General features: G+C 33.8%; 1 protein-coding gene across 8 annotated transcripts in view; it reads right to left on the minus strand.

The window, feature by feature from the left end:
- LOC117212905 (potassium voltage-gated channel protein Shab) overlaps window positions 1-19082 on the minus strand; it is a 69714-nt gene that overhangs the window by 48665 nt on the left and 1967 nt on the right. For all 8 annotated transcript variants that reach the window (XR_004488541.1, XR_004488542.1, XR_004488543.1 and 5 more), the window contains exon 3: window positions 8312-9673. Coding sequence is in view for 5 of the 8 variants with exons in the window: in XM_033458041.1 (XP_033313932.1) it covers window positions 8312-9397 (1086 nt within the window). In the remaining 3 variants the exon portion in view is untranslated. The remainder of the gene's footprint in view (window positions 1-8311; window positions 9674-19082) is intronic.

Genomic DNA, 19082 nt, shown 5'->3' on the forward strand with positions numbered 1-19082 from the left:
AAAAAGCTGGATCAGAAATAAGAATTCCAACCGTCAACCGGAAATACGTATCTCTTCACAACGTCCAGACTCGGATATAACATGGAAATACTTCTCAACATGTGAGTTATCGGTGAAATACGAAGAAAAATATAATAGTTTTATTTATAGCCTGCTTTTTTTTTATAAGCAACAACAACTACCAAAAAACAGAGTAAATACCAAAAGCTCTCACTGCACGAAAGCGTTCAAAAATATGTACCAAATTATACACCAAATACAATAACAACATATTCGATCACTGACAAAATAGAAGGAAAGCGTAAGTAGTCTGTTTACATGTACGAAAAAATGTACAATACGAAGCAAGCAACAATTTGCGTACGTAAAGAAGCTTATTTTTCCAAATACAATGTTACCCTCGTATAGAACAACGACCGACGTGCCGTTACGATAAGAAGCGGGTTTTTATCGTTCGAATCTTCGATTCAACGCCACCGTTACTTCAATAACGAGATTTTTAAAAGAGACAGTAGTGCAAAAAGGGCCCCATTGTAGACGACTGTACGACCAAGGATAAAAAAGAATACGCTCGAAACGTTTGTCGTGGATCCTCCAAACGACTTCGAAACGATGCGTCGAGAAAATAAGGAAAAAAAGGATGGGGGAGGATGTAATGTGGACTGCTATAACGTTCTAAAGCATTTCCTGCGAAACTGAGGACTCGAATGAACCCAGTGAACAGAATCGCCGAAAACTGCCATAGAAACGTATAGATACCCAGATGTTTGCACCAAGGAGTATCTTCGTCGTTTGAAGGCAGTCTGCCCGACGTCGCTCGACTTATACAAGTTGTATTTTGTACATTGTTCGGCATGCGTATTTAACACATGTTTCATTTACTCCCTTCAAAACCCCGCTCCCTTTGGTCCACACCCTCAACCAAGCCTCGAAAACGAAAAAAAAAAAAAAAATAAAAATAAAAGAAGAAGAGGAAGAGTAGATAAAATAAATGCCCGACCAACCGAAGCTAGTTCTCTCGTGTCCTATAATAACCTGCCACGCTAGTGCAATCGCTACAAAGCGAAATCAATTCGTTGCTTCGGGGAAATGTAGCAAAAATTACCGCGAGTCTGTTTAACTGAAATAAATATAGGCGCTCGCTTCGCATATTTATACTACGGGTAACACAAACTCGTACACTCGGAAGTAAAGCTTTACCATCGCGTTGTAAAGGATCGAACTTTTAATCAATTAACCCCTTGCGATCTCTACTTTCGTTTGCTTTTAACGTATAAAATCTGCTGGATCACGAGGCTCGGTGGAAATATTTGAATCAAAAATATGAAAGTATAAACAGTCGAATCGCGAACAATCTTCAAAAATAATTTACCGGGTATAAAGCAATTTTTGGAATAAATTATTCAACCTAACTCAGATCGCAAAAGATTAATCTTGTTATTGTTTTGTTATTACTTTATGAATATGTTACCTGGTATTATCTTGAAAATGGTAAAAAATAAATGTGACACTACGTTAGCGTAATTTGAAGAATCTATCGTCGTTTCTGTTTAGTAAAATGTCCGAAGTTGTTTGGCTTCCGAGTGTGTAAGACTTTGGTGCTAGTCGATAAAGCGAAAGGTGAAGAAGAAAAGGAAGTTACGAAAGGGTTGTTGTCACATCCGCAGCTTCTCATGCAATCAGCTGCGATGCTTTCCGCGAATACACCGATGAACTTCTGTTAGTCGTGGAGGAATTGGCGTATTCGTGAGTTTAGTCAAAAAGGTACGTAAAGAAATGAAAATAATCGACGAAGCTTGCGTTGGTGCAAGCTTGTGCGGAACACTCCTTGTGCAAGATATCGAAACTCTTTGCAGAAAGCTGTGTTATGCGATCTTTTTACAATATCGTTAAATGGATTAAGTATAGGGGAAAAAAGGAAGAAAGAAAAGACTCGTAAAGTTGGAAGAAAGAGAAAGCTTACGGCATACATTTGTTGCAAAACTAATGTAATCTTGTAAAGATTTAAGAGAATTGATGCGCGTAAAAAAGCGGTCGATGAGAGATAATAAGCAATCTTTATGTTCTTCTAAGACCAATTATAGGTGGATCGTTGCCGAATTACTCACAGCTTTTGCTTACTCTCGCAATCGTGCTACGAAAATAATTCGTTCGAGATGACTATTGAACGCATTGACAAGTTTATAAAAAGAAATATTTAAACCGTACGATGAAATACTTTTACACGGCCGTCCATAAATATTTGGACATCTTGTACAATTTAATTAAAAGATTATTTCGTTATAGTTGTTGAAGTTTCAGTGCAAAATCATCTCTTTGCTGATAACATTTTACTTTTTGACACAACATTTATTTTTTAATAAATTTCAATGAAAACAGCGTGTCTTCCTTTAAAACTTCATGTTTATATATAATAAATAATTGACACTTCTATGCGACTAGAAATGTATGATCAATCTTTGTCTAAGTTCAGTTATTACTCTTTTATTTATACTAATTAACATTATCCAGTTTTTTCATTAATATCTATCAGCTGTATATGGTTGTTAAATATCATAGGCTAATACTGGATCAACGAATTTTTTTTTAAATATATTTTATAAATTTGTTCAATATGAACGTGCCCAAATATTTGCAAACGGTATCCCGGCTTTCTATAGTCAAACTTTGTCGATGTTTTACATATCTAATAAAATGAGAAAAGTACTATAGTCAAACAAGTAACTATTAAACGTCGACTAATACGTAGCGTTAATATTTCATCGCTGTCATTTCTGCATTCACAGAAACAGTGAAACGACTACTTAACCACTGGTTATGTCGTGGATCTATTCCAGTTTGATATTAGAATAACCATAAGTCTATTAGTTATTTAACAGAATTTAGTCCTAATCACGATTCCTTTAATATTTCTACAGTATTTTAATGAAGATTCGTACGTTTATTAATTTTACGATTTTTCATTTATATACAAATTTTTCTTGCTTACACCAACAAAACATATAATGACAAAGTTTGAACTTCGAAATGAAAAATTTCAGCATAATCTTTTACAAATGTTTTAACATCTTTCTCCCTAGAGTATAGACGTTATCTCAAATTTTGAATACGCTAGATCGTAATCATCAACATTGGTATGTTGTAGAAATTATTATCATGCACGTGTTGCGGAGTATGTATTTTGTTTTCCAATTTTGGTAGACCCATACTGGTTAACATTTTAAAGCGCGCGTCATTTTCTAGAAGCAAAGCGGGGACAGATAGAAACTATCAATACTCGATGATACAATTTTTTCTTTTCCTCGAGTTGTACTTCGCTAAAAATACTTAAGCTCAAGTATATATATATATATAAATATATATATAAATGAAGCAATAAACTGTAGCGGTTCGGCGCAAACCATCGCTCGACATGTTATTTTCTTCGAAAAAATAAATAACTGACACTGCACAATTATGTTAAAACAGATAAACTTACGTTTCTTTGAGAAGAGACTGAAGTCTTTGATTGTTGTCTTTGATACTTAATATGCACTCGTGTTATATAAATTAAAGTAATCTTACGTTACGTTCAAACCTTATAAGTGAGGCTGTTTAAAAAATAGAAATCTGTTATTGTAAAAATTGGGTTCCACAGCTTATAATATTAGTCAGAATATTATTTAATTTGATAAATATTAAGTAATAATATTATTTATAACTGATTCTTATTTCGCCAGGAAGCACAACCTTAATGAAGTAATTACCGAGTAGTTATTCTTGAATGCTATTTGATTTTATCTGCCTTGCATGCAGAAAATGACCTTCGACTTTACGCGTTAACTAGTACGTGCCCTTTGGATGTTTGTAAAATCAGATCTATGCGAATCTTTTAAAATTCTGCTGAAACCTTTTACTCTTTCAATAATTCTATTTCAAATCTTTTAAGTTTCGTTTAAAAATATACAAAATTAACATATATCAATATTGCAATTATCATTGCCGAAATTAAATACATAAATACAGGAAACATCCGTACCTATATCGACTGTCTAATGAATAATCAATAGAACTAAAATAGCAGATACGCCTTAATCGACGAAAATAATTATCAAACATCATACCAACATGTTTCACACATGTATCAACTTAACAACTTTACTTACTCACACTGTGTTCTATTTTTTCAAATTTTCATTTATAATACATAAAGAGGAAAAAACAAAGTATACTTTAGTATATTTCCCATTAAGCGATAGAGGGTAAAAATTGCAAAGATTATAAAGTGAGATAAGGCATTAACCTGCCCCTGTCTCCTATTCAGATATAAAGTCATTTTGACTTATAAGTGTATCGATATATTACGAATAAATAAATAATATCATTAAACAAATCTACGTAAATGAAATACGATTCAACGAAGCTAATAAAATTTCAAAATTCGCATAGACCCGAATACAATGAAATCTCCATATAATCATGTATTTCTTAGTCGATTCATAACACGACCGTTACATCGTAAATAAACGACTTCGACAGAACAGATGATCGCATCATCTCGTCCTCGAATAAATTTCTTCCGCGCGAGACTTGCCTTATACTCGTGTGATTACTCAGTCACGTACAACGTACGTAGGAACTTTTTGAATAGGGAGATTGCACTGTATTATTCAAACGCAAAGGATTCGATATGGACAAAGAAACTAAGAATTGTGAGAAGACCCAATGTCTAACGTTGCCGATGACTATAACCATACACTTTCAGAAGTAGCTACAGTTATTGACCAACGGTCCCTTACGTGGTTTAAATATAGTGGAAAATCAATAGTTTCTGTAATATTGACGCATTGAGGAGAAATGTTTGGACGTACGGTAAGGAGTTCTCCAGGGAGTGACTCCTCCGCGGGACTTCTTCGACGAAGAGCGTTTCCGTTTCTTTCCATTAAAGCGGTTAACGTGACGTGCTGGGTACCGATAAGTCGGATAAAAGCAATGAAAATTATCATCGTGTCACATCGAACGTCCACATCTATGTAGCTACATGTGAATAGGATAACAGAGAGACACGAAAAATGATGTTACAGGATATAGGTATATATATACATATATGTATTATATATATGTATGGTACGTTCGTGTGAATAGAGAAAATCTTTGGTGACAATCTGGAGTCGGTGATAGGATAAAAGGTGCTATTTCAGTACCCCGCATAATACTGTTTCATCTTGGAGCAACAGTGTGTGCAATGTGTATTGTTTGTGGTGTATATGGCAAGTATTAATATGAGACAACATATTTGTAAAAAAAATTATGTCGCCTAAGTACCTCACAGATTCTCTTGCACAGTTGTTACACGTTATAGTTAGCTTGATAGTGCTACGAATTCAACGTGTACACGAAAAGAAATATCTACACTATGGTCTAAGTGGTAATCCGTTTGTGATCTATCTAAAGATTAATTCAGTGTGCGCGCTAGCGTGTTATATACTCTTTTGCTAATCCTACATCGTCTATGTATAACGTACACGTGCTTTTGTAACGAACATTGGTATTAGTTCTAATTGATTCTCTTTCTACGGTTATGTACGAATATATTTCTTTTCGAGCAACGTCAGATTCGTTACGTTAATGCTGGTCCATTCCATTTACGCTGGATGATTATGCATTTACATTAGCGACAATTACGTTCTTTTTCTTTTTATGGTAAATATATAAATATATATACATATATTATATACAGTATATATATGTATATATATATATTTCAATAAGCACATATCGAATTGAATTCGCTGGTAGCGAAATTACTATTGACATCTCACAGGGAGCGGTGTCGAGAAAGAATCTACGTGATACCTGGTAATCGCGTATTATGCACTCCCATTATCATCGAAGGGTCAAACATGATGATTCGTTTAAAAGTTTCATTTTAAAAGACGACAAATTTTTAGACTAAGAAGTAAAATATGCTAGATTATACAACAAATGAGATTAGTAATGATGCTGTTAACACCACCTAGAAATAAAATACACATTACATACATCGACACAACGACTGTTGAAAAAATTCGATTAATCTCCTCTATATTGGATATTAATTAAAACTCTGTTCTATTTTACATTTCAACCTTATATACGTATGTCTACGACTTATGTACGTATACATATGTGTGTATATACATTTCTATGTACATATGTATTATATATACACATATATACATACACATACACTTTACTGCAATCACATAAAACGTTATTAATATAGATAGCATAATTATAGTATATCGATATGGGAAGGTTCGTCTAATCGATACCTGGTAATTAATGAGTAATGATAATGCTCGATCAACGCACGTGATTTCGATCTGGCTTTGCTAGGGAAAAGCAAAATCGATTTTCCAATTTTTTATATTAGTATATTAGCAAGTGAAATCGATTAACTAATAGTTAGCGATAAAGATTTATCAGTAATCTGTAAATATATACAAGTGTACTGTGTACAGCTTGAAACGGCATGAAATTATTGTTAATAAAGAACACAACATGCAAAGATTTCTATTTCTATTAGCTGATGTTTATTGATAATTTTATAGAAGAGGAGAAATGATTTACAAAGTGATCATTAGTTGTTTTCATTCGTACTACGTTTAACGTATCGTCGAAAGGACTAAGAAGGAAAAGTCCGTAACTTCCAGTCGTCCATTTTTATACAACTTTTAGAATATGTATTAGGCATTTTCCTTTTTACAAGTCATGATATTCAAAAGTTTTCGTGTTATGCGTTTTTGAAGTTGTTTACGTAACTTAGAGGTAAGTCAATGTTGTTACAACATTGAGATTCCTATGGTTTGTAAAGTAAAAGCACACGTTTAAATATATCTGCTCCGTACATATTTTCTCGTTCATCTTACACAGCGATACAGTTACCGAGCATTAAATTCATTCACTGGTGTAAGACAGTTATGAAAAAAATAAGTAGATTAGTTAATTATTCGTTAACTCTATAATATTTCGAAGAAGTATTCTCTTCGTTTCTCGAGGTAATTGATAACTTTGTATCAAAAAAATGAAAATTATGATAGTGTTTTATATTCTGAAATTTACCTAAATTGCTTATAATATATCTCATATTATAAAATTAATTTTTTTATTTACTATTAGCACCAACCACAAAAAATTATATTTAGTTATATTTTGCCTATCATAGAACGAACTATGACCGTTTTCATAATGCTACGACAACTACGAGAACTTTAAAAATAAATAAGTCAAAAACTTTTGAGTATCTGTCTCTATACGACGTGGAATAAGCTAACTACATATCTAAGAATTGCAAAAAATCGGTGACTCAAAATCGGGGCTCTGTTTCTGCAAGAAGTCAAACGGAACAACCATCGTCAGTCATTATATCATTATAGCTAGAGCCAGAATCCAAATCCGATCTTGTTGATTTACTATTTTAGTTGTAATTCTCTACAGCGATATCGGGTACAAAATCACATACGTCGCAAACGTTCTCACTACTCTTTCGTCTATATGAGAGCTACATCGAATCGATGCTCTACTATCAACTTAATAATACCTTTCTTCAAATTATGGCTCCAGCACAAACTGTAAACGTGGAGACAGTGTAAGTAAATTAGTGAACAAAATGTAAGACTATTCTCACATAATAACAAAGTATCATAACAAATTAATCGATTTTCCAATGTTAATCGAAATAAAAATCGATTTAATTGCTCAAACTGTTTGGCAATTTTTATTTTGCGCAAACAACTGAAAGGAATATAGTATCATTTTATTAGATATCTTGCAATTACGAAAAAAAAAGATCGATAAATCGTTTAAAACTATAACGATAATCGATAAACTGAAAAGAAGAAAATACCACTGAATCTGAATATTTGTTCAATTTAACATATCCCCAGTACACACGATGAAAAATTGATCTAATTAACTCTTGCTGCGAGCTTCCAATGAAATGCAGAAAGAGAAGTGGAAAATTTTGAATGTCCTATTAAAATTAGATTCATAGAACGAACCCGTAAAAGAATCTAGGACAAGATTACAAAGGACCATCCTCGAATATGGCAGCCCATCAATGCTAAACGACACATTGTTATTACGACAAAAGTTTGGCTCAAGCTCAAGATTCTTCTTCTCAGAATTCGATCTTGGAATACCTTCCCAATTTTTCTCCGGCGATTCATTCCGGAAACTTCCTTAACCCGATACACGTGCAATTATCGATCCGATTTATCATTTAATAACGGCAATAAGGCTCATACTAATGCACAAGAACACTTTTTTGACCATTGACAATATCACTCACCCTTGCAGCGATGGACGTGGTCGGTTTCTCCAATAGATCCCACAGCCACTTCTGATACTGCGCGCACTGTCCTTCACCGAATTCTTCCTCTTCCCTTTGCCTTAGCGACTCTGCCTCTTTCCTCATCTCCTCGTGCACGTGCTCCTTCCTCTGGTGGTACTTGTGCTGGCAACAACTCTCGAGATAGAGCTCGTCGACGCCCCAATACTCGAGATCGTCACTGAACGCCAATACGCACATCTCGTCGACGAGATGCAGCTTGCCGGTACGGTAGAAATTTAAGATGGAACTAAAGGACTTGGGATGGCGATCGAAGAAATACTCGTTGTCGATAAGGGAATAATCATCGCAAAGTTCGGTAATCGCCTCGTGGGTGTTGCAATCCTTCAGCCGGCCTAGACGCGTGTGGGGCAGCCTCTCGAGGGTACGCCATAGCACCTCGTGTTTAACCCCACCGACGTTGATCGAGACCCGTCGGTTAAGGGCCTTCGACCTCATGATCATAAACGGCTCAGGCGGTAGGGACGTCATCGACCTCGAGTAGGCACGCTGCTGCTGCATCTGCAGCGGCAGGGGCGGCGGCGGTGGCGGCGGCGGCGGCGGCGGTGGCGGAGGCGGCGGTAGAGGCGGCGGTGGCAGGTTGACCGGCGCCACCGAACCGGTCGGTCCTACGGACGACGAAAACGGAGCATACCGAACCTCCTTGTTCATTCCACCACCTCCTCCTCCACCAGTTTTTCCTCCTCCGACAACAGCAATCCCTCCACCCGTCACTCCTCCGCCCATACTAACCCCTGACCCTACTACCACGTTTACTCCACCGCTTCCTACTGACCCAACGATACCGACTCCTCCAAGGGCTCCTCCTCCGCTACCGGTGCAGCTAGCGATCGACGCACCGGCTGCACCAGCCCGCTGCAACGTCGTCGTGCCGCCACCCTCGAACACGAAACCCTGGTCGGTGCCGATGTAGGGCACCGTGCACGACGACGACGACGATAGCACCGGGCCCGTGACCACGGCGCTCCCATTGCGTTCCCCGTCCGCCAGTGTTAAGACGTCTTCGAATCTCTTTTCACTTAGCATCAAATGTACCAGCCGATGATCACACCGACACGTCGGCTAAACGTAACGATCTCTCGCTTCTCTTTCCACGCGAACCTCTTCTTCTTCTTCCTCCTTTGTCCCGTTTGTATTCTTGCTGTTCCTGTTTCTCGTCGTCTTCGATTTCGTCTTCTTCCTCTCCTTCTCCTTCTTCGTCTTCTTCCTCCTCCTCCTCGTCCAGGTTACCCTTCTTGTGCTTCATCCGTACCTACGTCTGTGCCCTTCCGTTGGCTCGGTTAAACCGCGCCACGTCATAATCTGTACAGAAAAATTCGGAATTTTGAATTCATTTGGCGATGAACTATGATATGATTGGACTATGGATATCTATGCAAATTTATGTTTTTATGAACGATACTGGATAAATAGAATTCAAGTACGGTATTCAAAAAGAATTGCTGCAAGTGTTTGCTGTGCTTTATTTTACAATGCTGACAAAATTTCGAAAGCTTTCGTGTAATACGTATGAGCCGTTCACGGGCCAAGTTGGCCGGCTCCACTTTTTGAAATTTTTGAAATTTTAGTACCAACTTATTTCGCGTGTAATATTTATCTTGTACAATTTCTACAATTTTTTCCACTTTTTGCTTCACGACGTTAACCGATTCGGCAAATGAATAGCCTGTGTAATATATTTATAAAAATTTCCGAAGCGTATAAATATTTTTATGAACCACTGTATGTTCCAAATGGAACGGATAAGAAGACAATGTAACTCATCCTAGTATTAGTACGTTTCAACTACAGTATTTCATAGTACATGCATAGTGTATATACATAGTATACAGTATAGGATGAATCACAACGATAAGAATAGTCACAATTCGTTTTAGATTCCTCTTACGACTGTATTTACTTGACGAAAAATCCGTAATAAGTATGTCGCATTAAAAAAATGATTTTTCAAGATATCAATGTTAATAAGATATCAATGACAATAAAAGTACAATATAAACATTGCATCTCTAAAATTATTTAAAAATCATACGTGTCGCTAATAGATATATAATTATCCTTATGTTTCATTTCTAATTTTGATATATAATTTGATATATTGTATTTCATTAATTTTTTTTTTTTTTGTGTCTACTTTATACTATTTTGTTTCTGAGGTAAGCTTATTACAAGAATATTATCTAGTTATAGTTTATATTATAGTTATTTTACAAATGCGACGGATAGTCTGAATATGAAGAAAGATCGCGGTATGGTGTGATAAGTGACAGAGCATGTTAATGTAAAATTCTCGTATACGATATACTTGATCCATTTTCCAAAATCACCTTCTATTTTGTGTAATTTTATACGATACACGGTATTGTGATCGGTATATGCTTATGTATAGATATTACGAAATGTAGCCGAATAATAGGAGCTATTTCCAACATTCCTCGAATCGCAGTTCCCCATCCCTTCTTAACGTTTCTGATACTCGGCTGCCTGCCTGTTCTCAGCTGACACGAAAATAAGTCATCCACGTTATTTTCTATCTTATTACAGTGTTTTGGTACCTTGTTCGACACCGTGTTTGGGACAAAATTTCATTGCCATACGAGAAGCACAATATACAAGTGCTGCTTAACCCACCAATAGTCAAGCAATAATGTAATACATATGCCCTGTATGTTTAAGTGTAGGAACATACGTAGCAATATACGTATTACATGTCTTACATTTATGTAGCATACGGTAGAGGACAAAGATAAGTGGACAGATAGTACAAACAATTATCAGTGAAATTTTGTTAAGTACGACTTGTTCGCACCAAAATGTAAATATTAATTTCAATTGTTTACTAAATAATCTATGTAATTAGAGGATACGTAATAAATAAAATTTACGTATATAACACTAGTATTAATTCCATTAAATCTCAGTCTTTTCTCTGCTTTCATTAATTGTTCACTTATTTTTGTTTCCGACTGTATTTGCTGTATTAGATGTATAAGTATTTCGACGCTTGGTGTGACAAAAAATTGCACATAAAATATAATACCTTGTGTCTTTGAGAAATATCCATCTTGAAACTTTCCGTACGCTTGCTCCTTGTTCACAATACAATTCACGTTACATGCCATAAACTTGAACTGAAATATTTTAATCCGAAGCACAAACTACTACATCTCACGTCGAAGCAACAACTCCAAGCCGCAGATACACGGTTTAAACTTATTGTATATTAAACCTGACAAATGAAATCAATTTGATGATATAAATATGTATCACAAACAGTCCTGCGTATTTTCTTACATATAAATATGCAAGGCATTATGAAGAAAGTACAAAATGAAAAAACACTTTTATCATCTCTTGATAGAAATTTCTATCTACCTTTCGTTTCTTTTCTTGCAAAAAAAATGTGGTTATAAATTATAGAGAATCTATATATTCAGTATGACAGTAACACCGTCAATTTGTTACAACAAAATCAACTTTTTCCCTGCTTATAAATACTTATACAGTGACTCGGAAACGTACTTGAACATTTCTCCTAAAAAATTTGTTCGTAAAGTATCATGTGTGTTATGTGAAACTTTTTGAACACCGTTATTGATTTATACCGATAAAGCATGGAAGCAATCTAAACATGTATATAGAAGTTACAAGTTATTTACTGCATATAATATATACCGTGTACATTAAATATGCATTATCTATGCATTATAAAGACTCTGGTTAAGTGGAACGAAAGAAAGAAAAATTCGCGTTTGCGTGATCATTCACAGACTGATAATCGCAATATCAAGAAGCGAACTGAATTTACTAACACGAATTAGTCGAGAAACGATTAGGAATGGAATGTTGCGTCGCAAAAGGTAGGATTGTCCCTTAATGAGTTAACACGCGTACAAACGATCGTTTCGGACGACAGAAACAAGTGCACATCGCCTCTAATGAGGCCAAATTTCAAATCTGATATCATCGTCTGCGTTACTATTTTCGTACGTGTGGCAGAACCTTTCTTTATTGCCGTGCGCGTTCGCAGCGAAACGTAGAAACCCGCCTGATCGGAAAAGAGGAACGAAGAGAAATGAGCAGAAAGACGAAAAATCAAAATACTAGAGGAAAGGTGGCTTTCGGAAAGAAACCTAAAAACTGCTTGCCCGAAACACCATGTACTGCTGGTAGTACTATTTATATACGAGGTTAATACACTCTGACCTAGATTCACGGCGAAAAGCACCTGTCTCGATAGTCCTGATTCAATCGTGCACGTGGTTTCGTGCGAAGTCTAGATCAGTATGTAACGAGAGCGATTATTTTGACGAAATGCTACGGAACCACAATAAACAGCTATTAACCATGCACGATAAGAAGGTAGGAACGCTTTGGATTTTCACGCAATGCTTTTGTTACAAGGCAATACCTCGTGTAGAGATGAAACAACGTCTATACATCGTGTGCAGTTTACGTAAGAGTTTTATACATACAGTATCGGTCAAAAGTATCCAGGCGCTTAGCTTATTTTTGACTGTGTAGGATTGTATTTCGATTATAAAACTGAAAATGAGACAGAGAAATGATCTTTGTATTTGCCTGTTTTTCACTGCGTGACAGAGTGTACTTCAGTTACAAAAGTATAAATGAAAAGATCTTCGCGTGTTTCTTTTTGGCTATGTGAACATTTATTTCACTTACGAAGTTATATACACATATATGACAAAGTCTTTGCACTTCCTTATTTTCCATTGTATAAAAATCTATTTCAATTGTAAAATTATAGATAAAAACATGCGAAATTTCTTTATTCATTAAAATGACCAATAGATCTGTGAGATCTATGAAATAAAATATGTCAGAAATGATTATTATCATCTTACTTGACACATAGTTATTTTGAAATAATTATGCCTTGGTTTACTAAATTCTTTTTTATTAATTTTTTCACGTAAATAAACTAATTTTTTATTTTATCTTTTGATTTGAATTAATGTTTCCTGAAATAATATTACTTGTCGTCAAATTGTTAATTCATATCATTAATTTGTACTCTGGTAATATACAAATAATGTTATTATAAATCAACCAAAACACCTTATCAACGATAAAGGAATCTTACGAAGGTCAGTGTATCTACTACATTTACCTATGTATATATGTTGTTCAAACAAGGACAAACAACTCCAAACAACTGTGCGTTTGGTAACAGTCTCGCTCGCGCGAGTTTATTCAACTTCCAGTATTATCAAAAATATTTTTATTTCCAATCGAATCTTTCATTATTAACAAATTTAATGTGAAAGCATTATACAGATGCTTTTATAAACTGAAGCAATCAGTTGCGACAAGAATTCATCTATTCTAATATCGAGATAAGCTATTTATATAAACTCATCTTCAACTATTTTTACTGCATTTGAGAAGAGCAGTTTTGTTACAAAAAACTATTTCTAGTGTCTTTTCGCTAAAAGGAACGAAGCTAATTGTGAGTAATGTTCGATGAACTCATTTCTTGAAAGGTATGCGATTAAATAATATATTATCTAACAATCTATTTAGCTGCAGCATCTGCATTTTTTTAATTATGTCTTCTCATTAAGAGCTACGTTTTATTAATCATCTCTCAGATACGTTATACAGTATTCATTTAACTGCAATATCATTTATCCAGAACATAGTTGAAAAAAGAGATATATCTTTCTGATATATTTTAGAAAATACATATTTTTGTGTATCCTAAAACCTTATTACCATTATTTGACCTTTTTAGTTGTTTCAACTCAATTTACTTGGATAAGAAAATGATTTTCAAATGAAATAAATCTTTATTTCGTTCTATACTTTAATAAATATTTTTCAAATAATTCTTTATTCCATTGTGTCAACTTCATCGGATGCACAAACTCTGTCATATACATAAGCCGATACGCATTGTTCAAATGTAACTGGACTGAGAATAATTCTGAAAACAAATAACGCTACGTCGTAAAATGATCTGGATTTACTATTTATAACTCGAACATTATGCAAAATACGGTATTTAATGTTCTACGTTACATATTTATTCTTTTGTTTGAACGCGTTAATCACACAAAAATGATTTATTCGAACTTTATATAGAATATTTATTTTTAAAATGACAATAATATAATAGATTGAATGAATTGATTGCTTACTTTAATTTATTTTCTTTTTTATTTTTATCATAAATAGACTATGTTCGAGATTGGTTGGCACTTTCTTGTGCTGATTATAAAAAATTCCAATAAATTTTCTTTGAAATAAAATTAAAGAAACGAAAAAACACGGGCATTTAATTCTACAATAAAACTTCAGAAGTTTGCGTATCTAAGATAAAATAGTAGTATTAAAAAAAATCATATTGGATCTATGATAAGAAATGGCATTATATGTACGTTCTATGAAGCTGGTTCAGTCACGAAATAGTACGATCACATCGCATTTAACCTTGAATTATATTTCTAAAACAATAATATCTTACATAGTGGAAACATATTTTTCGTAGAAAATAGTGAAAATGATACTGTTCCAAAGTAAACAAAACAGACACTTTCAATTAAATACTCTAGCATACAAATTATTTTTATAGCAATTAATTATCTTACAAATGAGAAAAAAATTTACAATTACAAATCAATAAGAATTTTACCCTAGATTCATTGAATCATTACGTATTTAATTGTCATAATTGTTCTGTTCTATTGAATATTGTAACGCGTAGGTTACATCGATTGCAATCGTCGCATAAACAAAAATGTTTATGTAACGCAAATAAGAATTTTACTCGAAATTCATTAAAAATCTATTAATTGTTATAGGCACATCCTATTGTTTCATTGAACGCTAAATATATTAATTACCTTGGCAGCGTTCGTCATATGAACGGAAATTATTGTAACAGAAATATAGATCTCGTTCGTGACTAATTTACAATCCTACCAGAAATCACCTACTCGAATTTTCTCTCCTGTACACCTTAAGTCCATTGGTAGATGCGAAGTAAACATACGCAAAGTAAACACGTCTGTATAACTCTCTGTCGAGAAATAAATGACTCCACTATACTCCTGTAAGCAAAGGAACAAGTAGCGAAGAAGGAAAGCAAGACAAGAGTGAAAAAGAGGAAAAGAAAGCAAATTGGTTCCTACTTCTACGATGATCCAACATCGTCACAAACACGCTTAACGCTAGAAGCTAGGAAATTTCCAACTGTCTCGCGAGATCTCGTCACGATCATTAGCAATTATTTTAACTATACACCTATGATTTTTTTTAATGTTTTCTTTTCATACTTTAGATGAATATGATCGTGAAATATCGTTTCGGATGAATTATATTCGATGCTTTCTTTCTTCTTTTTGATTAATTGTTTATAATTGCGTCAACTGTCATAATATTTGCAGGTCAGTTCAAATCATAAGTTCAGTTTCGTAATCTTCTGGAAACGATTAGTTCATTTTAAGAATTTTAACAGTCGAAATGTCTGATTAAATCTATGGAAATTATCTTTTTCAGAAAAGAGTTTGTTATACTCTTAATATTATATATATATATATGTTGTATTCTTAACAATATATACGAATAATATTAAAATATGATGTAGCAGCAGAAAATTTGTCACATTTTTTTAACGTATCGCATCACGGGATCATGTTATTTTCAAATAGAAAATTAATGCGTTGGGCGTACGTATTATAGAGGTATAAGTAATGAATTGTTCAAAATTCTATATACATTAAAGCCATACATCACTCGGAACAGTCTGATTCTACCTAATGAAATTCTTTTCTACGTTCTATCGTTTCAGGATTATAGCTTAGCCAGTTGCGTGTATCCTGAGTAGTAAACCAATATCAAATTACAAAGAAGTAATAATTTTAAATAATTACGAATTTGAAATCTAGCTTAGTTTTATCACATCGTACGCGAATTAGACTTTATATACATTCGCACTCTAAGTTTTTAAAAATATACAATGACTCACGAAAGTACTCGAACATTTAGCATAGAACATTTTTATGAATGTATTATGTGCGCTATACGGAACTTGTTGACCTTTCAGTTAGCACTATAATGAGACGCAACTATTGCGATTATAATAGTAAAATTTGGAAGCAATCCAAAAATCTATATAGAAGTTACACGACATTTATTGCAAACATATACCTTGTGAAAAATTAGCATACAATGTGAATAATTTTAAACGTATAATTAATGCTAAAGACGGTCTCATTATATATTCTGACCTATTAATATAGTGAACAATTGACTGTTTGAATGTTTGACTCTTGGTGATGTTTGCGAAGTGTATGTTTCCAATAAATATATTGCAGCTTGTACATATACATTTTCAGATCCATCACAAATTTTAACAATATAATCATAACAGTCATGTTTTGTTAGAGTACTAACGCGATCTCAAAATATTTTCTACGGTATATGTGTAAAAAGCATAAAAAATTTGTAGTAATTACAGAAGTAATTACTAAACCGCGGATGTTTGTGCATTTATGGGAAATTTAAAGGTGCAAGAATCTACAAAACGCGCCAGATATGTAAAAATGTATAACATACTCAAAGTACAATACTTGATACATGATTTAATGGATGAAACAAATTCTTGTTTAGGTTCTGTTTCTTTAATTGTATTTATAAAAATATAAATTTGCGTAAACATCCGCAGTCTAATGATAAATCGTTGGTAACCCAATGTTAACAATCTAGAATTAAGATCAACCTAACGCTGATGATTTTGTTTCTTTAAAATCCACATTATTCAGATATACTAATGATTACATTGCTTTAAAGTTGAGATGCATACAAAATGTTCAGTTGGTTTTGAAGTATCAAAATAATGAGATAGAAAAAAAGAAAGACAGTTCCAAAATTCTAAAGCACATAGAATATGTATCTATTGTGGAAAAATCTTAGACTATCTACCAAATAAAAATATTTTATTTTTATAAATATAAATAATATGAAAAGACTTGACACTTTTTAATTCAAATCTGTTGTAACTTCTTGAAAAGTATATAATTCAAGAATTGTTAGTATTTTGCTCAAAAGTATTAATTTAATTTAAAATACTAATTAATATCTTCTGATCTTTTTTTATTATCTCAATAACAAGATCTCATTCGAAGATTTTACCAGTTCTTAATAAGTCACATAATTTTCGAACAGGGCAATGAAAAAAACACAGTTATGTTCTTTACAGAAGGAATACAAAGAAAGCGCATGATTATTACTCACATTTTCCAATCTTTGCAGGAAGGCACTTTTAAAATTCGGTACATTGTTAACATGACATGTTACTGTTATTTGACTCTGCGGCTAAACATCTATTTCGCACCCTTTAAAAGTATCGTTTGCCGTAATATTAAAATAATGGAGATACTGAAATAAAATATCAAAATATTGTTTGCGTTAACAGTTTATACCTCTGCCTTTTCGAAAACCTCATCAACCGTATCTTTGAACCTAACAGATTCTTTCCATTCTTAATTATCTTCTACTAAAATATTTTTCTTTGGTCGTGGCGACAATTAAAATCAAAAATCTCAACAAGAATTTATAATGTTTTGTCCTGTGACCCTCGTATGTAACATTCTCAAGTTGGTTTCAGATTTTGCCGACATAATCGCAATAGTCGTATCTCAGTATAGCGTCAATGAAACATACCAAAAAGTTCTCTATAACACAGGTAAGATGATCGTAAAAAATTTCTGCGACAAGTGTTTACATACTTTTATGGATCACTGTATGAACAGCAGCGTATAATAGGATCTTTTGAAAAACTAAACGCACGGGTAAACAACATGCTGTTACAATTCCATGGCAATTGTTTGTTGGCTATACTCTAAAAGCTTTTTCGGAGTACACTCCAGTATCTACTTTACGCAGATCGATCCATGTGGGCGGAAACAACTGCGCGAAACGAAATACTCCGATCTCTGAACGATCGTCTGAACGTCTTTAAATCTCCTGGACTAGGACGTTCTGTTCTAATGCAAATTAAGTATCGATATACGTAGAACATCTAATTTAATACGGTTACAGCGTCACAGGTTATGTAGCGATTTTCAGGATAACTTCTCTTCTGTTCGAAGCGTACGAAGCGTTTCAAAATTTTGCTCTTCGCAGTTGTTTATTATCGCAACGAAACTATGTATTCCGCATCGTCGTAGAACGTTAAAAAAAATTGGCAGAAGATTGGATTTCCGTCTGGAATCGAACGAATCGATTCCTTATCCATGTGATGCTCTACAAAGAACAACTTTAAATGTCACGTCACGGCATTTATTCGTGGCATAATTCCAGACCCAGTCTCCCTCTTACATCCCTGGTTTACTTCGAGAGCTCGTTATGCTCAATGTTCCTCTTATCGATTAAATTATTATTTCTCGCCGTTATTTGGCTCCTATACACATACGTATCCGTAGCATACTGCAGAAATATTCTATGTCCTGTTTTAACGTTTACGAGAGAACCAGTTTTGAAAACCCAATGCCACTTTATAATTAAATAGATACTTTTTGCATTGTACTTATGTTAATCAATGCTGTTATAAAATTAGTTGTAAATTAATACAGATGGATCATGGTTCTTGAAAATATCCCTATATACATTAAATATATTAAAGAAAAATATTATTTTTAATAAATCTATGAAACAGATATAAATGTGATTTTTATACAACACAAAG

This window comes from Bombus bifarius, unplaced genomic scaffold, assembly GCF_011952205.1.
Source record: "Bombus bifarius isolate JDL3187 unplaced genomic scaffold, Bbif_JDL3187 scf7180000008417, whole genome shotgun sequence".
Taxonomy (NCBI): Eukaryota; Metazoa; Arthropoda; class Insecta; order Hymenoptera; family Apidae; genus Bombus; species Bombus bifarius.